This window comes from Tympanuchus pallidicinctus, unplaced genomic scaffold (genome assembly GCF_026119805.1).
Source record: "Tympanuchus pallidicinctus isolate F22 unplaced genomic scaffold, pur_lepc_1.0 scaffold10, whole genome shotgun sequence".
Lineage (NCBI taxonomy): Eukaryota > Metazoa > Chordata > Aves > Galliformes > Phasianidae > Tympanuchus > Tympanuchus pallidicinctus.
In genome coordinates, this window is record NW_026294619.1 from 13554200 (window position 1) to 13576621 (window position 22422).

The 22422-nt window shown below is 45.4% G+C and overlaps 2 protein-coding genes and 1 long non-coding RNA gene across 4 annotated transcripts in view; 1 reads left to right on the forward strand and 2 right to left on the reverse strand.

Annotated features, from left to right (window-relative positions):
- Nucleotides 1–22422, forward strand: part of GPR89B (G protein-coupled receptor 89B) — a 168469-nt gene that overhangs the window by 60482 nt on the left and 85565 nt on the right. The window lies entirely within an intron of this gene.
- ACP6 (acid phosphatase 6, lysophosphatidic) lies at nucleotides 1602–8731 on the reverse strand. 2 transcript variants are annotated; one of them, XM_052703783.1, is made up of 10 exons: nucleotides 8534–8731; nucleotides 8179–8307; nucleotides 7963–8093; nucleotides 7360–7439; nucleotides 6445–6532; nucleotides 4731–4863; nucleotides 3875–3975; nucleotides 2456–2551; nucleotides 2083–2248; nucleotides 1602–1780 (listed from the first exon to the last, which is right to left on the reverse strand). In XM_052703783.1, exons 1-10 carry the CDS (start codon nucleotides 8717–8719, stop codon nucleotides 1640–1642), a joined length of 1251 nt encoding a protein of 416 aa, XP_052559743.1. In that variant the 5' UTR covers nucleotides 8720–8731; the 3' UTR covers nucleotides 1602–1639. The 2 variants fall into 2 exon arrangements, with proteins under 2 accessions (XP_052559743.1, XP_052559738.1); XM_052703778.1 differs by having other exon boundaries at nucleotides 8179–8310.
- Nucleotides 6758–7351, reverse strand: LOC128091156 (uncharacterized). Its single transcript, XR_008211273.1, has 2 exons — nucleotides 7261–7351; nucleotides 6758–7172 (listed from the first exon to the last, which is right to left on the reverse strand). It is a non-coding gene; the product is annotated as an uncharacterized LOC128091156 (long non-coding RNA).

Below are 22422 nucleotides of genomic sequence, written 5' to 3' on the forward strand. Positions count from 1 at the left end.
CAGTGAGGTGGTGGATGGTGCGTTTCAGCAGTGGTGATAGTGACATGAAAGACAAGCCATATTCCAGAATGAAGAGCATCTCAATCAGCTCATCCATATGAATCAGCAGATTATGACCAGGCAACTCTGCGCAGAGCTGAATGTTGGCTTAAATGCATTGGAAACAATGGTGCCAGTGTTCGAATATAAAAAAATTTGCAGCAGGTGGGTCCCACAAATTCTCACACAGGAACAGAAAGAACACCATATGTAAGTTTGTCAGGACCTGTTGAACCCATATGAGGCTGAAGGTGACAGTTTCATGGATTGCATCATTATTGGTCATGAGACGTGGTGTCACCACTATGAGCTGAAGTTGAAACAGCAGTCCGTGGAATGGCAACTGTAAATTCTCCATCAAAGAAAAAGTTAAAGATGCAGCTCTCAGTGGCTGTGGTGATGTGAGCTATCTTTTGGTACAGGAAAGGGGTGGATTTCCTGGAAGCCTGAGTAACCATCCAATCTGACATCTGTATTGTGATGCTGACTAAGCTGAAAGCTCTTAATTTCCTGAGTCAGGCCAGAGAAGAGGACAACTTTTCTGTTGCAATATGATAATTCCAAGTTGGAGGGCAATCTTGGCTGGACCGTTCTACCACATCTCCCATATAGTATGGATTTGGTGCCTCCTGACATCCAGCTGTTGGGGCCAATGACTGCGTGGGCAACATTTTCCTAGCCACAACATCATGATAGCAGCTGTGAAACACCAGGTCACCTCCTCTGCTGTAGATTTCTATGAGTGTGGTATGTTGGCTTTTGTTCATTGTTGGTGAAAATGCATAGCTAATGGTGGCGACTGCTGAGAAAGTGTTTTGTGGCCGAGAATTTGCTCTGACAAATAGTGTCATTATACTCCTTGTAGATGTTGTAGTTTCCATGGGGAAAAAAAAGTTGGAGGCATTACTTTTGGAGTGACTTACATAGCTGCAACACTGCCCAAAGCTGAAGGCAGTAGCAGCTCCACAGACTTCTTTGTTTAAAGTGTATTTAACCAAGGTTCACCAAGAGTGCCTGTTCTTGTTCTTGGCCCACTGTTTGTTTTGCATGTTCACTGCAGAATTTCTATAATTATAGGATTGCAAGGAAGAGCTCAGGAGAATTACTGTCCCTTTGGAGAGGTTTTGTGTGCACAAAAGTGCACTTGAGAAGATGAGGTAGCAAATGCTATGTGATTTGGGAGGTTCGTTTATCTGCAACGTGACAAGAAAGGGAAACGCACAGGAGCTTCTGCAGCTCTTAATTCTGGTAGCACAAAGCAAGCTGGGCTTCATCTCACAATCCCAGCATATGACGAGCTGTTATGCTTTCATGCATTCCTACAGCTGCAGGGCAGTTCAAATAGGGCTCTTCTCTCCCTTGCTGTTTTCGGACTCTTGCTGCCTTTGTATGGCTGTCTCAGAAGTGAACTTGAGCCATTTTGTTATTCAGCTTCCTTCCTCTTGCTGCTAACAGTGAAATGTGACACTGTGCCACCCTGTGTCTGGTCAGAAAAACTTCCCTCATCTAAAATAGCTTTACAATAGGGAAAGTTGGCTGGCAAGAATACAAATAGTCAAAGATTCTGATGATATCAAACTATTTAATTTAAGACAACTGTTTACAAGTCATTTTGCTGATTCCCCTCTGTTTGAGAGCACAGGTTATTGTATTCCTCTGGACTGATTGAGTACTGCGAAAGAACTTTTAGAAATTCTTCTAGTGGGCAGAGGCCTGCTCTGCATCCTTTCACCACTTGCTCCTGCAAAGGCAAAGAGACAAAATCATAGATCTCATGCACTGCTAGCGTCGTTGTTAATCCAAATGCATTCTGCAGCAGGGAAATAAACTGGTTGAAGCAAGTCCTTGTGTGAGGTTGCATCAGATCAATGGTCAGCTCAGTAGAAAAGATACCTTGGCTACTATGGATGTGCTTTATGAGTCTTACTCTGTTATTCAGCTTGACAGCATGCTCAAAACAAATCTTATTTCACGGCCTTACACAGATGTAGAGCAAAACCAAAAGCTCAGGATTTGTAAGGTGGGCTTCCTATGGGATCATACCTCTCCGTGGTAAGACACACGAATGAACCACTCTTCGGACTGCCGGTGCCGATACAGTTCAAGGGTCACATCTGCAGCATAAGGGGGCCACTTGTGATCAAAGGTGCCCAGGGCCATCAGGAGAGGAATAAGGGTAACATCATGAGAAGCATACAGAATGAGCTTTCTGATGATTAAAAAAAAAAAAAAGAGGAAAAAAAATCATCCTAAATGATTAGCTGTCTTTCTCCATGGATAGTCAGTATCGCTTATGCTTTTTCTAGCAGACAAGCACTCATTCTCTCTACCCACCCTCTGAACATCCTTCTGAACCAGTTTTTCACACTGACAGCAAGTCAGAATTTAGGATTAGAGGGAGAGATCTGCCCTGTACCTGGACTTTTCAGCTGGAGATGAGGGATCTGCTGCTTCTGTAATGTTCTTCTGTAAGGTATAGAAAAGGAGACCAACACTCATCTGAAGAACTTCTCTATAAAAGAAGCAGAAATAAATCTACTAACTTTTTAACCTTCTAGTTACTTAATTTCAAATGAACACTTGTAAACCTGCTTTTCTCTTACAAACTGATAATGTGTATTGAATGCAGCTAAGAACTACTGAATGTGATCCCTATGATTATGTTTCCTTTCAGCAGTTGCTTACTCACCGCAGAGATTCCAATGTGATTGCAGGAAAGGGAGAAATGCTCACAAGATGTGGTATGCTAAAAGGAACGCCCAGAAACTCCTTGATGTTCTCTATCCTATTTTGTTTCCCTATCTTGTGATTCTGGAAGCATAGATTTTACTAGCGAAGATGACAGTAGCTGACTCTAAAAGAACAACTGAAGTGTTGGGTGCCTTTGGGAGTAGGAATAAGAAGAAAGCTACTACTTTCTTTTTTTCTTTTTTAGTATTGTTGTCTCTGTAGCAGAAAGGAGCTCTTCAGATGACTTCTGTTGTGAAGAAACTGTCTAATTAATGAATACCTAAGTGGAAATGGGAGTATGACTGTGATTGTGGCTGTACTGGGTATTATAGAATTGGGAGAAAACTCATTCAATACTTGAGATCTCTAATACAAGATAAGGAAAAGGCTAAGGCCAAGTGCCCTCCCAGAGAAGGCAGCCCTATGCCATCATCTGAGAAGAGCAGATGACTGTGGCAGCTGTGACGGATTCTGGAAAGCTGCTGCTAGGTTAGCAACTTCACCACCTGTGAAGCAAGTAATTAATTGCATGTAGAAACAGTTCTTTTGCAAGTTGTTACATGTGTAGAGCTGGCATTACCTTCTCCTCTAGCATCAACACTTTGCAGCCCAGCTGTGCAAGTGCCATCTCTGGAATAAATGCACCTGGTCGGAATTCAAAACATACTTGTGTGTCTGCAAGGACAGCCTTGCCTTGTGCAGCTTCAGCACCCAGGCTTGAAGCATTTCTCTTCTGCTTTTGCTTGTAACACAGGTTCACTGATGCCACTTTATCAACTGAACCATTCACTGCTTACCAGTGGCTTGCTCCTGTTTCCTGGACATTAATTCCTCCATGGCTGCCAGCAAAACAGGACCTAAATACACATCTTGCCTCCTCAGTATGGGCTCCTTTGTCCTAGATCATATTCCTGACTTGAGGCACTGAACTTGGTGTTGGGATGGCTGAGGCACAGACCTGATGAAAGGACAACAACCTCTGATAGGGAAACTGAGCAAACTGGAAAGTACTCTTCCTGTCTGCCACTGTAAGCTGGTACAGCTCATCCAACCTGGGGAACCTAAAACAAAGGCTAAGGCTGGAGGCACGAACAGAAGCTATCACCTTGAACCGTCTTCCAGAACGAAAAGCAATGACTCTATGCATCGACGCTCGATAGTCTGCTGAAAGTCTTTCAGCACAGGGCAGCTTGGCAAACCGTGCACCTGGAAGGAAAGAAGGCAGCATAAGAACAGGTTTGCTCTTTTCCATGCCAATGCTGAATCCACATAAATGATCACCTTCAGAAAACAGCTATTTGTATCGCAGCGTTTGTACTACTGTGCATGCTACAATTCTCACATGAGGTGTTCTAGTATGTTTTTTTAAACACAGAGACTTGTTCTATGTACTAGAAGATTGGATGTCTTTTCTTGATGCTAGGTGAAGAAAGTATAACAGGCCTTGAGCTAGTCAACTCGCAGCAAGACCACCAAGTCCAATCACCAATTACTAGTTGCTCCAGCAAAAAACGGTGTATTAAGAAGAGACACAAACATGCCCAGCTCTCTTCCAGAAGCAGAGACAATCTGGCTCAGGTGTAGTATGCTGGAACCAGAATTAAGATGATCTTGTTAGGTGCTGACTACCAAAAAAAGGGACAACACTGTGCAGTGGGGTAAACAAGGACCAACCACACTCTTAGATCTACTGCATTATGCTTGAAAAAAAGATACTGGATTTCAAGGTAAGAACATGAACATGGGAGATGCATCTAGAAGAAGGCTGACTCTGTTATCTTGCTTTTCAGAAAGACCAAACTGTTTCTACTAACTTCCTGAATTGCATAAAGAGGTACTGGGATACCCAATAGTATCAGTGAGAGTTGGCACCTCTATTATCTTCTCCATATGCCTGGGGTCAGGAAAAAAAAGAAAAAGATTGTTTCTTTATACGACAGTGCAACAGATCACCAGCTCACCTGCTCAGCATTAATGTTATCAAGGAGGAGAAAAAAATCCACAGACTCATCACCATCAACACCCATCTTCTTCTTAATTGTTTTTAAGTCCTCAGAGATAGCTGGCTGTAGCTGAGCATCCTTCAGCTTCTGCCTGTCAGGGAATTGGGGAAAAAAAAAACAAATAAGCCAAAAGCTGTTCACACATCAGGCTTTTTATCTCTCAGTTTTTTTGTAATTCCCAGTCCAGTGGAGCTGTGTCCTATCAGTAAGGGGTAGATGCACCAGAGGAGACTGAAGGATTCCTGATGATGGGAGTCTCAGAGGCAGAGAGGACAGACACGATGTCAGCAGTTGGCATCTGCGCTCACAGAGACAGGGGAAGAAAAATTGAGATGAGATGTTAACATCTCCTACAGGACGTTCCCATAAGCAAAGGCTGTGTATCATCAGTTAACAGATCTCATCATACCAGAAGATTGCAAGCCTATTATCTCTGGGGAACAGCCTTTAACTACCTCATGGAAGGAAAAAAAGGTAGAAGCTTTGAACAGATTTATTCATGCTGTGGGAGAAGAGAAATACCTAGAAAATCACTGGCAGCTTCAATTCTCCTCTCACTCTGCTAGAACCCAACGCCTCATTACAATGGTTTGAGCTATATTTTTAACTATTAGCACTGACTATACTTGAAGCTAAGTATACTGCAGATTTTTGTCTCTTACCCTTGTCTGCTGGGGGAGAGATTAGAAAATTTGGTGCTTTTTTATTGTTTGCCTTTTTCTTTTTTTTTTCTTTTTCCCCCCAGAAACATCTGTATTTTCTGCTTGAAATCAAAGGCACTAGAAGTTCTGGCATGGGGGACCTCTGGGCTGGGTCACTACTTCTTAATGCAGCTTAAAAAATCCATCTTGATGTGGTTGCAAAATGTGCAGTTAGTGAGATGGGGGAAAGAATGGGAGGATTTACACCTTACTCTCCTTTTGCACTGCTGGTATCACTAGCTGAGTCTGAATATACTTTGGCTTTTCTGAATAGCTTCAATGGATTGTCACCTCACCACTGTCATGAACAACCTGTTGTCTGTAGTGTTGAGTGTTATACAATAAGCTTTTGCAAGTGAATTCTGAAAACCCTTAAGATATCCTGGGACAAAAATATGCTAATATACAATCCAACCAAATGGTGATATATTTGCCTTGTTGTCTGGTTTCCACCCCGCGCCCAACCTGATATAAACATTTATGGAATATTTGATTCTGCAAACATGAGTGTTCTTTTTATGTAGGATGTTTCTTATTTTAATTCAATAGTTTTTGTTCAACGGGTCAAGGTGGAGTATATTTCAGTTTCTTGAAAGTATAAATGTGGCAGGAGAAGATTAATTTAAAAGGAGGCCCAATGGGTTCGCACGTTAAAGTGTGTTAAAGGATGCAGGTGACATTAATTCTGTCCCACAGCAATGCCACAGAACACATTAGCTGGTAATGAGTGTTTGCTAGTTGCAGGCTAAATTCAATTGGTCTTTCAAAAAAAAAAAAAGTGTCTGGGTTTTTTTGTTTTGTTCTGGTGCTACTGCTTCATACATGACTGTGCTCACCTCATGTTTTAAACAGTTAGCTACGCATTCCCAATGGGCAGCAGGAAATGGAAAGAAAACATGCTGTTTTAAATTACTGTTGCTGAAATGAAACTGCAGTGAAATCATATGGGAGGGAGTTTGGCTGGCAATTACCTGGTCAAGCACTTCAGGCGCTGGCAGTTGTAGTAATTGGGGTAGAGGATTTCCGAGCTTGCTTCATCAGTGACAATGACAACAGGTCCTATGGAATAAGAAGGAAGACTGTGTGATTGCTAGTGTATGTGTCTTCAGACTCCTTTAATCACTCCCGCAGCCTTTGTGTTCAAGCCTACTCTTGTCAACTAGCAATTCCCACTGAGCTATCACTAGCAACACAATCTCCTGTGCTTGCTGCTGCTCACTCAGCATTTATTTCCATAGTGCTATCTGCTGTGTACCTTGTAATATCTCCTAGTTGCATGTTCACTTTTGTTTTTTTCTTCTTTTTTAGTGTTTGTTTGCATGTGTCAAAAACTAGTTTCTGTGTCATGAAGCATACTGATCTCTGGCCAGGTCACTTTTGTTATTTGTTCCTGGAACTCAATACAGAGGGAGCAGAGGTGAGATCTTAAAAATCCAGAGTGTATTTCTAGGACATACAGGTTAGTTGTCAACTATCAAGATACAGCTGAAAGTTACTCCAGATACTGAACTTGCAAAGGATCTTGGTACTCCTACTGCTGAGAGACTCTGAGCCTCAAAGTTTTTTCAGATGTGACAGTGCATCTTATAAACACTGGACCTGGAACTCTTTGCTTTCTTGATTCTGAAGTTAATGCAAACCTCCTCAGCAGGTCTGAAATTGCAGCATTGATGGAACAGATCCAAGCACCAGCAGTAAGCTACACAAAGAAAGGGAGGCAAGTGACAAACCGATAAAGAAAGTACCGAACAGAGATTGGGGAAAAGGGCCAGGGGCAAAGAGCTTACGAAGCAACAAGCAGGAGCCAGGGAGAGTCGGGAAGTGAGAGGTGTGTGCATCTAGGAAGACTGATAAAAGGAAAGGTACTGGTCAGAAGTCTCCCTAACCTTCTTTTTGCTGTTGGTACAGCCCAGCTAGTAGGCATCGCGTAGATTCCAGGTTCCGGAAAATATTAGTGGAACGGATACTGAAAGAGAGAAAGCAGCGTGTGAGGTAGCACTTTCTCCTTCACGTGGCTGGAGCTGCAACCGGGGAGGACTTGCTGGAACTGAGGATTCAGCTTTCATCACGGCTTTAGAAACCTGTGCATGGGTTTCATCTCACCCTGCTATACATACCTTAAAATACAGACACCTCTATCTTAAGTGCCACGTAACTTCCCTTCGAAGATGGTGGAGATGAAAAATGGCCACTTATCTGTAATTTTATCTCCCAGCACTAATGATGCAAGCAGCAGCTATGTGCTTCATCTCAATGAACTTTAGACTGTGCCCCAGAAACACCTGTTTCTCTTCACTCACCATAAAAGCGCATAACGCCATTGCCTGTGGCTAACCCTAAGTGCGATGAATTTGTCCCTCGCATCCCCGCTAGGAACTGGGATGCTTTGTGTTCTGAGGGAGGTCTCACACGAGGCTCAGCGGAAAGTTTCCCTAGCACAGAGGTACTTGCAAGCAAAGGAAAGTCCAGAAAGGTACTAAGAAACTCACAAGACCTCAGAAGGCTTAAATGCTGGTGAGAGAAAGCTGGCTTCCTCTACGTAGCTCCTCCTCAGCCTTTCCCCCAGGGCAAACATCTGCTGCATCCCGACAGCGGTCAGCTGTCCGGCCAGCGCACCACCCTGCACACAAAGAAGAGGAAGGGTCTCGCTGGAACATGCCAATAATACAGCAGTCTGCAGAGGGAATCCTGGAAGAGAGCCTCACCTTGAAAGCGGTTTTCCTGTAGCGTTCCTCATAGGGCGAGGGAGGCTGCGGGCCGCCACGGAGGTCGGTCACCGTGTAGTCCAGCTTGGTGTGAGCGGGCACCTCCAACAGACTGGGCGGCCACTCCACCTGCTTCGAAACAAACTGCTTCAGGGGAGCACGAGGGTTTCCAAGGGTCCTAAGCCAGCGCTGGACATCAATGCCCGTTGCCCGGCCGCTAACGCAGCGCAGTGCCGAACCGAGCCTTCGTTCCGCTGCCGGCCGCCTAACCTCAGCTAACTCCCGACTACATCACGTTCCTCCCAGATCAAAGAAGCGAACCGGCGCCTACAGCCGCCGCCCCGCGCCTCCTCACCGGCGAAGCCCCCGGGACGGGCCGCAGCGGAGTGCGGGCCCCGTGCCGGAACACCACTTGCACCAGCCGCAGCTCCAGCTCCCGTCGCTCCCCGCCCGCAGGGCCCTGCGCCGCCGCCGCCGCCCGCCGCCGCTGCGTCCACGCGGCCAGGCCGCCCAGCAAGCCCAGCCGCCAGCCCCAACCCATGGCGGCGGCACTGCCGGCACCGGACGGCTGGGGCCGCGGAGGACGTCGGGAAGCAGAGTCCCCCGCGGGCAGCGCCCAGTAGGCGGGCGCGGCAGAGGACTACGGCTCCCAGCGGGCACCGCGCCGCGCCGCCGGGAAACCGCTGTGCGCCTGCGTGGCTGCGGACTACAGCTCCCAGCGCTGTGTGCGGACGCAGGGAGGGGCGCGTGGGGAGGTTCCTTCCTGTCCCGCCTCAGGGGATGACGCGTGAGTTTGGGGCGGGCGGTAAATGGCTGTCCGGTGCTCCGTGGTTTGAGGTGGGGTTTGTAGGCTGAATAAGAGTGGCTGAAATCGTCCACTCGGCAGGCTCAGGGTTTCCTGCTTCAAGGGTAGCCTGCTGGAACAGGTTGCCCAAGGAGGCTGTGGATGCCCCATCCCTGGAGGCATTCAAGGCCAGGCTGGACGTGGCTCTGGGCAGCCTGGTCTGCTGGTTGGCGACCCTGCACATAGCAGGGGGGTTGAAACTAGATGATCTTTGTGGTTCTTTTCAACTCAGACCATTCTATGATTCTACTGGAGAATCGTGGATGAGCCCTGTTCAGCACAGCAGCTCAGTTCTTGCTAGATTTTAAAGGCCGGTACCCTCAAACAATCCTGCAGTAGGAATTGTATGTTACAGATGGGAACTTGAGGTAATGGTAGATTAATGTTCACCCTTATTTTGATGGGAAGATACAGGCATAGGAACCAGGTTGCCTGAGCATCACTTCTGAGGGAGCCTTTCTCAGACCTCTGTAGGAGCAGAACCCAGAGCTGATGGAAACAGAGCTTGTGGGGCTTCCGGTTGGCAGGGTAGTGGCAGGAGAAGAGCAGTGCAGTGCTGTGTGCAGGGAATAGTCCAGGGCAATAGGAGAGGATAGCAACATGCACAGTGGGCAGAGACAGCAGGTGATGCGGGCAGTGAGGCACAGCCACCTGCACCTCTATCCTGCGCAGGTAGGGGATTTGGTGATCTTGGTGTCTTAAAGCAGTGCTGTTCCTACAGGGCTGCCTGAATTCTCCGAGTAGGGATGTTCAAAACAGAGTCACGGCTATAGCAGAGAGGTGGAAAAGACTATTGCAGGAGCTAATCAAATAACAGATCAAGAGAAATTAAGCCTCAGTGTGTGGGGTGTGAAGGAAACAAAGATGCTGAATGGAGAGGGAATAGGAAAATGTAGTTAAGCTACAGGGAACGGGGAAAGAGGGGGAGAGAGACGTGGTGTGATGTAAGTGAGCAGAGGTGGAGGGAGGGAAGAGGCTGGCAGCACACTGATTTACATTTCCATTCGAATGTTACCCTGGAAGAAAATCCCAGCCTCTGTGAAGCTGTGAGGACTGAGACTGCAGTCCCTCCTGGGGGGATTTGGCTGCTCCTGAGCAACGTTACTGTAGAGATGTATTTTAGAATATATCACGCCACAGCAGGTGTGTGCAATTAGAGGAGAGCTCTCTGAAATAGCAGGCAGCTGTCAATTTTTTAGCAAGTGGTGTTGCCCATTTTTGCTTTGTCCAACTGTGTAGTTATTCTAAGATGTGTCTTCTTTACGGAACTGTTTTCTGAGGATCTGTTATTTTCACCCTTCTGTAGCGTTTTGCAACTAGATAAGGAGCAGGAGGCTATTCCAATGGCCGTTGTGAGTAAACTGTTTCACTGAGGATAGTTAATGAGCCCTAACAAATATCCAAGTTTCAGGAACTCTTTCTCCTACAAGCAGAGCACAGATTTTCTCCTGGCTGGAATTTAACCAATTTACAACGATTACTACCTTGGCAAAGTATTACTATTCTTATCAATCATTTACCTTTTCATAATATTCCACAAACATATCATGCCTCAGAGCACTCCTGTATGGTAACCTTGCAGTTACGTTCTCATTTTCTTGAAAAGAAAACTGATTCATAGTGAGTTTCATAGTTTGACCAAACCACACAGTCATTATGTGCTAAGATATGCCCACTGTTGTTTACTTGAGTCCTGTCATGATCAGATTTTTATTCCACAATGCTCTTTGAAATTAGTGTTTAAAAAGCCCCCTGATTAAACTAGTTAGCCTGACACGTTTGAGTGTTGTATTGTTTCTTGGACCACCCGGATGCCTTCTCCCTGAACAAATGGCTATAGCTGTTTGTAGTGTAAATTAGAGATACCATAAAATGCCCGCACAGTAGGAATGCAAGCAGAATTTGGGTGCCCCTAAGGTAGATACACTTTTCTGGGGTAGGAAGAAGCAGAAAATAGACTCGTATTGACTCTGGTTTCTTTGCTTCTATTCTGAATGCCTTTTGCTTAGCGAAGGGAGCGAGCTCCCAGCAGGTGTGTGCAGCCACAGGCTGCAGCTGTGCTGGGAAGTGGGCAGTGCGGCTGGCTGCCGCAGGAGGGTGACACAGCCAGGCTGACATCAGTGTCCAAAGCCAACCATGAGCAGCTAATGCCCAGCGTGGTGTCTCCCTGCCCCAGTCTTGTGGAGCGCAGAGTATCTGTGTGAGGTAGAAATGGTGGAATCTTATTGTGGGTGTTCTGCTATATGACTTCTCCCACAAAAAAGTGTTCCTCTGGCTGGGTTTCCAATTGATTACAAAGTGCTGCTTTTCACTCTGGTCTATGAGTGCCCAAATGTCAGATGTAACTGTAACTGTCAGGTGCCTTGCGGTGCGAGCAGTACTCGTGCACAATCACAGACCTCTTTACACTGCCACCAAAAGGGCCCTCACCTTTCTCAACTGTAGTGCTAATGGTGCTGTCTCTGTCCTGCAGCAATTAATAACCACAGTGACTATAATAAACTAGTCAGTCTGGGCATGTAAGCTGTATAGCAGTCAGAAAGAGTGGAAATTTATTTATAAATTGTTTGAGTATGCTGCACTGCTTCCTGTGGAGCTACGTCACTCTTGTCTCTGCTCCAGTCTGTCTGTTGTTGTAAACCTTCAGCCAGCTGCTCTGTGAGCAAGGCATCCCGGGAAATGGAAAGAATGTTTCCACTCTTCATTTCGGTGACCCTTTGGGGTGGAATTGGCAAAAAATAAACTCCTAAGTGCCACCAGACCAAGCACCATTCATAGTACAGCGTGTGGATCTATGCATCTCATCTCTTTCCCTGCAGGCTTTCACAACATCAGTTTATTTTCCTTGTTTTGGTAAAATTGTGTGTATTGATACTTACGTGTCATTTCTGAATTTTTGGGGTCTGTGAGATGCAACCCTGGAAGCTGGAGCTGTGGCATCCAGAGTCAGCATCAGGAGGACATTTTCAGAGATTTTTTTTTCTCTGGATTTCAGAAACAGCATATCAGATGGTTGGTTGTTCTGAGTGCCCTTTGCTGGGGACCACGTTATTTTCCCTCTTTTTTCTCCTTTTAAATTATACGATTGGGCATTCGGTCCCCGTGAGTGGTAGAAGCAGGCCGAATGCTGGGTAGCATGCTGGTTGTGTAGCTGTTCATCCCCTGTCCTAGTGCAAAAGATACACTCTTTGCCTTCTGTTTTTCTTTTGTTCAAGCTCTGTCATCCTAACCTGCATGGCCTACAGCCATCTGCTGCATTTGGTCATCTGTGGGATTATGCACCTCTCTGAAATAACAGTGAGCCAGTTTTCTTGTCAGGTGTAGGTGTTTTTTTTTTTCCATGGAAGATAAAGACTTAGATAAGGAGGAACCTCTAGAAGCAAGGTGGGTGAGCTGTTCCAGCCTCACAGGGTGAACTCTCAGTGCCTTAATTGTAGAGCTGCCCTAGATGTGGTCAGAGTGCTGCTGAGCTCTCACTGCTGCTCAGATGCTGTGCCCCGAGGTGTGGTGCTTTGATACTGTGGCAGATGTGCTTCCCCATGGCAGCATTTAAATGTTTGGCACTTCTAATCTTTACCATCTCCTTTGCTTTTTGTGCACATATATTACATCAAACATGATGAAAATGAATGAGATGAAATGAAATTAAAGGAGATAATGCAAGAGTAAGTCATTCCAGTTACTCTCTTCTAATCAGCCAGGAAAGAGGGGCTACAAAGAGATCATTCTGCACCTTAATGTGCGTTCCTAGTTCGTTGAGCTGTTTGTTTCATTATGCTTTCATACTCATTCAGAAGTGCCCAAACCGTGCGATTTATGTGCCTTCTTCCTTCTGCGGGATGGGGAGACATAACTGAAACCTGGGGTGAAATGTGTTCCTTTTGTTTGGCTGCAGGCTTAAGTTAAGTTTTGAGACTCAAGGGCAGCTTCTTACCTGCTTTGCCTTCACTGCTGAGTTGCAACGTTCAGTCATCCAGTTTGGTCGTTTGAATCCCTTTAGGTTGCCCATAGTACTCCAGTCTTTTTTCTTTTATTATATACTCTTTGTTATTTGAGGATGGGGACCAGACCAAGTGGTGGGGAGCTACAGGAGAGGACATTAAGCTCGTCTTGGGGAGCCATGCTATTTACATTCACGACGTTTCTGGCCCCACCAGCTGTTCTGTGTGCGTTATTTTCAGAAGGGCAATAATCCGCGGGAGGGAGGTCAGTAGGGTGGAATTGTGCAAATACAGTGGGTGAAGGAGATCAAAACGCTTGGAAGTCCTCAGGCCTAGTCATGACAGGGAGTTGGGATCCCTGATGGTTATGGCTTATGGACTGAGAGAATTGAAGGAGAGCTCTGAACGTGCTGCTTGCGTGGCTAGGAGGGCTGTCTAGCTGGGTGTGTGCAAACTGTTTTCAAGAGTCATCTGTGTTTACACCTGTTATTTTTTGAACAATAATATATATGTGTGTGTGTGTGTATTGCTGCATTTCTGCACTTATTTTTAGCCCTTTCTGAAAAACCCCGACAGGTTTGAAAGATGTTGTGGATTCTAAGTGGTGCCTGGCGGCATTGCTTGCATTGACGGTTGTCAGAATTTTCCATGATAAATCTCTGCTTTGAAGGGCTTATAACTCATCCTTCTATTCTTGGTCCTGCAGCAATCATATCCTGGGAAAATAATCCTTTTTTTAAACTGTGTTTTTCCCACAGGTTTGTGAAAGTCATTCTTGTTAGCTTAAAATGGACCTTTGTCACTTGCTTTTTCAGTGTCTTAATTGCAAATGTATGGTAGGCCTCTTAAATACATTTCGTAAGATCAAATGGAAAAACTATTTTGCGTATCAGACTGACAATTGGTATAAATCAGTAGTAAGCCAGCAGCAGTTAGCTCCCCATTCCAGCTCCAAGGAAAAAATAAAACCAGCTGAATTAGGAAGAGGATGGGCAGTCCCTAAATCTGGTGTAATACCAGTTGCAGAACTATAGGGTGAATGCTCCTGGTATCAAGAACTAGCAGAGAGATGAGAGATACCATAGTTTTTATATTCATAAATAAAGGAGATGCATACTGCTTATTCTTGGAAGAGAAATCCGTTACAAATCCGCAACTGATGATTTTAATGAAGAAATACAGTTATCCATTATTACCTTTATGGTTCACATGTCCATAGCGTCTTCCACCCACACAATGCAAAGCAGCTCACAGTTGTTAGTCTGCACCGTTCCCCAGTGGAGACCTATAGCCATAAATATGATTTCTGGTGCAAACATAGGGAATACAGTGTTGTGAGGCATTTTAATGATTTGCTCTGGTGGTGCAGTGAATGCATGGCAGAACAGAGAATGGTACACAAGAACCTGAGTCGTGCAACAGTGCTGGAAGGAATTAACTGCATTTCTTCTAAGAGTTTTCATTGTTTTTCAAAGCTGTTGAAGTGTTGATGCAAGTTGTGCAGTTGCATGCAGGTGGTAGGTGATAATTCAAAACGTGAAGGTAATGAACATAAAATGGTGCTGACACGCCAGGAGAACTGGTGAGGGAGCACTGGGAACTTTAGCTGAGTAGAAGTTGGTGCAATTTCACATGGAGTGTTCAGTAGGCCACTGAAAAATTGATCTTTTCACAAATAGGAGCAATGCTTATTCCCTGCCTCACCAGGAAGGCTCTGAGGTAGCAAAGAACATGCAGAAGGGCTTGTATATGTGAGAGCTCATTTGTTTTTCCACCTATGTTAGTAGCTATTTGAATTAAGGATCTGATCTTTCTCTGAGTCTTGCCTTACATCCCTTGCCCATCATGGCTGCAAAAACATTGCTGTTACAAAAAGGAAATAGCCCTGCGTTGCTTTTGTACATGGTACACGTGTATGTGCACAGTGCCATAGCTGTGCTTCACTGCAGTTCCAGACATGGAGCTTTCACTTTTTGTTTTGATTTTTCTTCCAACTGATTTTGCTTCGGATATAATTTTATTTGTTCTGGTTCCCATGTCCATCTCTTGCCCGTCTCAGGGCATTTGATTCCTGTAAGATCTCAGCAATAGCCAAGGACCACTGTAGTCATTTTTCAGACGGATTTCAGGTGAAGAAAGGCTCTTGGACTTTCCCGCTGTCACACACACAGCTTCCTGCAGGAGGGACCTGAGGGTGCTCTCCAGTTTTAGATGGGTATTGGAGCCTCTCCTCTGGGCTCAGTGTTATCTTTTGTTGCCATCCTGGTGCCATGTGGCTGTCAGCTGTACCAGTCACTGCTTCATGGGTATTTGCGCCGCTACCAGTTCTCATGTCTCAGTTAGGAGTCATTTAATGCGAGTGACTGAGATTCCCTGAGAAGAAGAATTTAAAGTATCCCAGACAATGGTATGGCTAACAGCAGCTTTGTCGTGAGACTGCTTTTTAGTATTTATTTTAAGGATTGTTGACAGGCATGAGTTTTTCTAGGGCTTCGGTATTCGTGGTTTCGGCCGTGAGATTGGGTCAGAGGCAAAATCATCTCAGCATTGGAGTTTAATGTCTTTTTCTGTGTAAGACAGTAGAATAAATGTGAGAAGAAGCTTACAGCTTAAAACCATCGGTGATAATGAGATGGTAAGAAAGGGTTGTTGTGATTTTTCTCAAGTATCATTTGGCAAATCTGAAGAAAGATAGCTGGGAAAGCTTGACTGCAAGTTGATAGAGTCAACAAATGAGTCAGTGAAGGGAATGTGGCAGGTCTCCCTTAGTAAAAGACTTTATTACACGATCTCTTACTCTCAATTACCCTAATTTGAAGTAGGGAGCTAATGAATATTGCTAAATGGATTGAAACAAACAGCAGCGCCGTGGACAGAAAATAATCATTATGAACTGCGGCGCATCGACTGCGGCAAATTTCTCACAGATGTGTAGATTTTAATGCCGGGGTGCCTAACCTAACTCCTGCTTAGTGCAGGGCAGAAGACCATGACCAGCAATTTCTGGTGGCAGCAGTAACTTCTATCAGTAGCAGTGCATACCTTTTAGATCACATTGCAGTAGTTACAAATTATCCCATCCCCAGGCTGTTCTTTCTCTTTGTTAATTACGCTCACTGTTCTGATAGGCCTGCCTGCACTGCAGAGGGACAGGGAGGTATCACAGAATCAGAGAATACAGAATCACAGAATCACAGAATTGTAGGGGTTGGAAGGGACCTCCAGAGATCATCAAGTCCAACCCCCCTGCCAAAGCAGGTTCCCTATAGCAGGTCGCAGGTAGCAGGTCTATACCTGCCTATAGCAGGTAGGCATCCAGGCAGGTCTTGAACATCTCCACAGAAGGAGACTCCACCACCTCCCTGGGCAGCCTGTTCCAGTGCTCCGTCACCCTCACTGTAAAGAAGTTCTTGTGCATATTTGTGCGGAACTTCCTATGCTGCAGTTTCCAGCCATTTCCCCTTGTCCTGTCTCCACTCACCACTGAAAACAGTCTGGCCTCGCCATTCTGCCCCCCACACCTTAGATACTTATAGACCTGGATCAGGTCCCCTCTCAGTCTCCTTTTCTCAAGGCTGAACAGACCCATTTCACTCAGCCTTTCCTCATAGGAGAGATGCTCCAGGCCCTTCACTATCTTCGTGGCCCTCCGCTGGACTCTTTCCAAGAGATCCTTGTCTTTTTTGTACCCAGAGCTTAAAGGCACCGCCAAGCCCAGCTGCCGGTTCCACACGTGGCCACCCAAAAATCAGACCCTATGTCTGAGAGCGATGTCCAAGCGCTTCCTGAACTCTGGCACTCCTGGCCGTGCCCACTGCCCTGGGCAGGCTGTTCCATGCCCACCCTGTCCCTGACCCCCAGCTGCCCTCCCCTGACGCAGCTCCATGCCGTTCCCTCGGGCCCTGTCTCTGTCACACAGAGCAGAGCTCAGCGCTGCCCCTCCGCTCCCTGTGAGGGGCTGCAGCTGCCATCAGGCCTCCCCTCAGCTCCTCTGCTCTGCGCTGAACCAACCAGGGGACTTCAGCTGCTCCTCATACACCTTGCCCTCCAGACTGTCCCATCTTTGTGGCCTTCCTTTGGATGCCCTGTTAATGTCCTTCTTAGACTATGACACCCAAACCCACACCCAGTGCAGGAGGTGAGGCTGCACAGGGCAGAGCAGAGCAGGACAACCCCTCCCCCTGCCCGGTGGCTGATGTTCCCCAGGGTATAGTTGGCTCTTAGGGCTGCCAGGGCATGCTGCTGGCTATGTGAATGTGGGTGCTGCTTGCTCAGAATTACACACAGGGGCAGTGGCAGCCCTCATTTGACTTCTGGGGAGGATGCTTTGGACTTTCTATGAGCTGTAGACTTTCTATGCATGATGGTAAGCGTGCTGTTCTTGCTCCATGTATGCTCAGGGAGAGGAAAAGGGTTGAAGAGTGTGTGTGCTTTTGAGGTCCTTATCGCTCTGCCAGGTACCTCCCTGTGCTGGGAACCTGTGATGTGCTTGTTTGGTCAGAGAGAGCAGTCAGGGACCAGTGAGGATTATTCTGAGCCTCTTTAATGAAGTGAATGTCTTTATCGATGACTTAGAACTGGGGATGTTGATGAGCTTTTCAGAAAATCCTTGAATTTGATGCACTGGAATTGCCAGAGTCAAAAGGAAATTTGGAAAAGTTAGAAATATGGAAAGGGATATGAAGCTGTATCCTAACAAAGTGGAAGACTAGGGAGGAAGAAAGAATAATCCAATGTCTCATTTCAGAGGGGAAAAAAAAGGATGAGAAAAGAGTTCCAGTGATCTGAATGGGAAAATGCGTTGGAAAAAAAGCCCAGTTTTCAGTGGAGTATCAGTTACAAAGCACATGTGCCTTGGGTCGTTGTTTCATGTGATGCAGGGAAGGTGATAGTAATTTCTGCTCTACGTGCATGCCTAACGCTTTCCTGGATGTTGGATGAAGTGGAAGAAAAGCTAGCTGGAAACTGAGCATTTTGTAATGATGGCTAAATTTAAATAGTTGCTTCCAAGACTTCTTGCTTGTAGCCCAGCACCGACCAAACCAGTTCTGTTAAGAGCCTTTTTCAACCTCAAACTTTGTTCCCAGGCTGAACAGCTGGCATGACATTCGCTTCAAAACACACCCAAACAAATAGCAAGTTTCTGACCCCAAGCTTGCCTCTCCCTGCTAATCTGATTCCTTTTAAGGGTAGGAGCTGGTGGGTAATGTAAGTTTTTGTGAAAGCCTGTGTGTAGCTGAGTATGAGAGTGTCGGGTTTTACTGGGGGCGGGCTGTTAAAAATGGCATGTCCTAGCAGCATGTATCCAGTTTCTGGAAAAATTGCTAGAGATGACTTTTGCTCTCTTAATATTGTATAGCTGACCATTGCTGACATGCCTTTTTAAGGTTAGGCTCACGTCCAACATGAACAAGAAAATTTAACTCTCATGGGTCCTTCACAGTTCATTTCAATGTTTGGCATGGCCGTGTCTGCCTTACCCTTGCATCTAAATTAATCCTACAGTGAAGAGAAGCTACTACATGTGAACAGTCACAGAACTCCATTCAGAGTAATCCAAGAGTGCTTTCTCATTGTGGTCCAGCCCTGCCAGATGTTGATATCCTCATAAAATCCAGCAGTGGTCCACAGAGAACTCATCAAAGAGCACAACAGTCACCAACAAACACATCAGAGGAGGGGGACAATGAAGGCATTGATACAAGGGATGTCACCTCCGGCAGCAGGAAGTGGCAGCTTGTCATCCAAGTCCACTGTTGCCCCTAGCCTGCTCCTGCAGACGTCAAAGTGGGGCCATGGCCTTGTGGCAACTCATCACGTGCCAGCTGAGCAGGGGTTGAGGTTGGAGCAATATGGAAATGGAAAAAAGGAAAGGATTTCCTAATCCACTAGTAAAATGTAGCCACCTTGAGTGAGAAACACGACTTAATGTAGCCATCTTACAGGCGTTGGTTCAGAAATCAGTTTACAGGAATAAGTAAATATTGCAGGTTTTCAGAGCTTTGCTTCCCAGCTTGCTCTAGGGGAATACTTTTTTGCCAAGAAACGCAACATGATGGATTACTTTTATTCATCCAGAGCCCAGTGCCTTTGTGCAAATAGGTAGGATATGAAGACCAGTGTTAGCGTGGCAAATTGTGTTAGAGTTTGGGGAGGGTGGTTTATGCCTGAGTGGCTGTGCTTTTACAACACTTCTGCTATGTAGAGTGCTTGTGAAGTGTAGGGGCTTGCAGGGGTGTTTTGAAGCCCTGTGTGAAGGAGCACAAAATAATGAAAAGTGCTTGCCTTAAGCAGCTGATGGAAGATCAGACTTTTCCCATGGAGAGTTTGAGAGCTGCCAAGAAAGCGAGGTCATCTACATCCCTTATCCACACATCTCCTTTTGTAGGTGCAGGGGACTCCCAGCAGCATCTCAGGTAGTGCCTAGAGATGTGTGAAAGGCAACTAAGTGTGTAACCACTACTTCTTCCCACAGAATACTAGCGGATCACAGTTCTCTCTGATGTTTAACTCTGACAGATCTATTCCATGACTGTCCTTAAAACATGTTTTGGTGTAAGTTTGTGGCATGCACAGTGAAGGTGTGTTGTTAGGCTTCTGATTGACCGGATCAGCTACACAATATTGTTCGTGGTTCCTGATGGCTCAGGGGATGCACAACTGTCTCTGGGGTGAATATTTGTACATGTGAACTTAAAACACGGTTTCCATCACTGTCATTCACTTTCTCAGAGCTCTGTTGCCCATCAAACTCAATTGCTGAAGTATCTGTGGGAAGCCAGTGATGTTATGTGAATGTGGTCTCAAAAAATTCATTTAAAAAATTGTAAAACAATGCTCACTGGAGGAAAAATGAAGTATTTCTGAATTACTTGACTAGAGTAGGCGTTATAAACTCATTTGATCCTCTTCCTGTCATCATATTTTCATGACTATGTTTTATATATGTATGTATGTGATATTACCATTCCTGTGATCCCCAGAAAGAGTCTTAATCATCCAGACCGTAAAAGCAACAAACTCTTAGGGCAAAAGCAGAGCTATTAATTTTGCACTTTGAAGTCACGTTTTTTACCTCCAGAGGGTGATCAGGCCATGGAACAGGCTTTCTGGGGCAGTGGGCATGGCCTCAAGCTGCCAGAGTTCAAGATTCGGACAATGCCCTCAGACATAGGGTTTGAAATTTGGGTACTCTTGTGTGGAGCCAGGAGTTGGACTCAGTGATGTAGGTTGGACGGGGCTCTGAGCAGCCTTATCTAGTAGGTGGCAATCATTTCCACTGTAGGGTGTTTGAACCAGCTGCTCTTTAGGTTCTCTTCCAACCCAAGACATTCTATCCCATTCTATGGTTCTATGATTTTATCCTTGTGAGTCCCTTCTGATGTGAGATATTCAGCAACTATGAAAAATATGTAAGGAGAGATTATGTAGCCTGGCATCTTTTCATCAGTTGCATTTTAGCAATCTTAAAGATCAGCTTTGAGTTTCCATGAGTATTGCCTCGCTCACATTTTCTGAAAGAGGAAATGACTTGCTTATCCTTCAAGCTCCAGATCAGCCATTAATTTTCAGTATTGCCCTCACTATCTCCCACATCTGTCTCTTACCCCATTCAGCTGTCCCACTGTGCTTTTTGGAGAAAGGGAAGGACTACAGGCATGACTTTGCCTTGATTTGTTACTTTGTTAGTCTTGGCATTCTTTATATTTTTAAATATAACTTTTCCTTTTATAGGATCAAGTACTTCTCTTTTAAAAGCTTGGTGAAACACATTTTCTGCTGCAGATTAGCAAACAACCACAATACAGAATTGACTTCTGACACCATTAAGACACCATTAAGAGAAGAAAGTGCTGGAATGATTTGAGGTGTGAATTTGATGGAGGTGAAGACGAGAGTGAGTATTTCTGTTAAATGGCAGTTCCATCTCTCACTGGAAAATACAGTTTTCAGAGATTGTGCTAGACCCAACAGGTAAGGCTCTTGAGAAGGAAAAATGCAGAATAAAAAGTTTTCAGCTGTTTTCTTTTTCCCCTCAGAGCACTTTGGAGTGCTGCCATTTAAATACTGAGTGCCTATTGAAGGGTTGAATGTAATATGTAATGTTGATTTAGGCCACAGCTATAAGGTAGTCCATCCATGCATCCATCTGCTGCAAAGCAATGAACACAAACTCTGGAATGACAGGCCAGCCTCTCTGCTTTACTGGCTGAAGTAAATATCCTCCTGTTGTGATATGATAGCTTGTCTGCCCTTGACTATGGATTCTACGAGTTATAAGTTTATAGTCTGTCAGCCAGTGCAAACATCCATCCATCGACTATTCCCTGCTTGTTCTACCTACAAGAACTAGGAATGCAGTAAGGTAAGAGTGGCACAGAGAGCTTGTTGGCTTTGATGCATGTGTTTATGCAGCAGAGAGCTGGGATGGAATGGTCATGGTCTCAAAGATCATCAAAACCCAATCTATGAATGTGTTTAGATTATAGAGAAGTAGCATAAAGAAAATCCTTATTCTCATTTTTTTGACCATGTCTTGCTCTCCAGACACTACCTCTCTAAGTGCCTGCAACACAGTTTTTCAAGTTTGGACCACCACTTGTCAGCAATATCACTTAACAGCCAAATTATTTGAGGGAAGTGATCTGTGAATATGCTTTCAATGAGCTCCTGGCTTTCTCACTGCATACCTCTTTGGCACCTTAAGAGATGGGCATGCTCAAGTCTGTACATACGTCAGTAAAAGTTTGTACCAGGACTAATACTTTCCCCTTGCTGCATTATGTTGGCAGTGGGTTGGCCCACATGATATCCTCATATCTGTGCTGAAAATCCCCAGACCAAAACTCTTTCGATCTCTGCAGATTCTAACAGCTGAAGGTCCTTGCTCCAGTGTCCTCATCAAATTCCACTTTCATTCTCTATGCCTCCTTTCAGGCTCCTCGCTGGAGTGCAGTACCTTACTAGTCTCCAGCTTCCCAGCATAAAGAATCCCTGGGGATGGGAGATTGTGTGGAGAGAGGAAGGAAGGGCACTTCCTTTGGGTGGACAGAGATTTGAGGTCAGCAGAAGGGAGCCTGTGAAAGCCAGAAAGTGGGAACAAGGGATGAAATTCAGATTGGGTATTGCAAGGGGAGGTATGGGCAGGGAGATAGGCTGGAAAACCACATCTTATGAGAGCTGAGTAGTGATGGGAAAACTCTGCAGTGATTGTTAGCCATGGATTCTCACGGTCTCTTAGGACCTTGCGTCTTAAAAAGCCTTTCAAGGCTGTGGACAAGAAATCAGGTGCTCAGGGGACCTTTTTGCTGCTGGATTGGCCTTAGATGGCAAGTGGTCTCTGTGTGTAAAAGTGTGCTTGATAGAGGATGGAACCATACCGGACAGCTGCTCTCTAGACAGCTCCTTCTGTTCTTGGTAGTGCAGGGGAGCTGGAGGGTTTTCTGCTAGCTAGTCAAT

Excerpts from the sequence above, each read along its gene's own strand:
- ACP6 (XM_052703778.1), bottom strand. The coding sequence starts at position 8,719 with ATGGGTTGGGGCTGGCGGCTGGGCTTGCTGGGCGGCCTGGCCGCGTGG. Across the intron at positions 8,311-8,533 it reads CCGTCCCGGGGGCTTCGCCG|CAGGTGGAGTGGCCGCCCAG; the intron begins GTGAGGAGGCGC and ends TTTGTTTCGAAG. Across the intron at positions 7,440-7,962 it reads TTTAAGCCTTCTGAGGTCTT|TATCCGTTCCACTAATATTT; the intron begins GTGAGTTTCTTA and ends TCTCTCTTTCAG.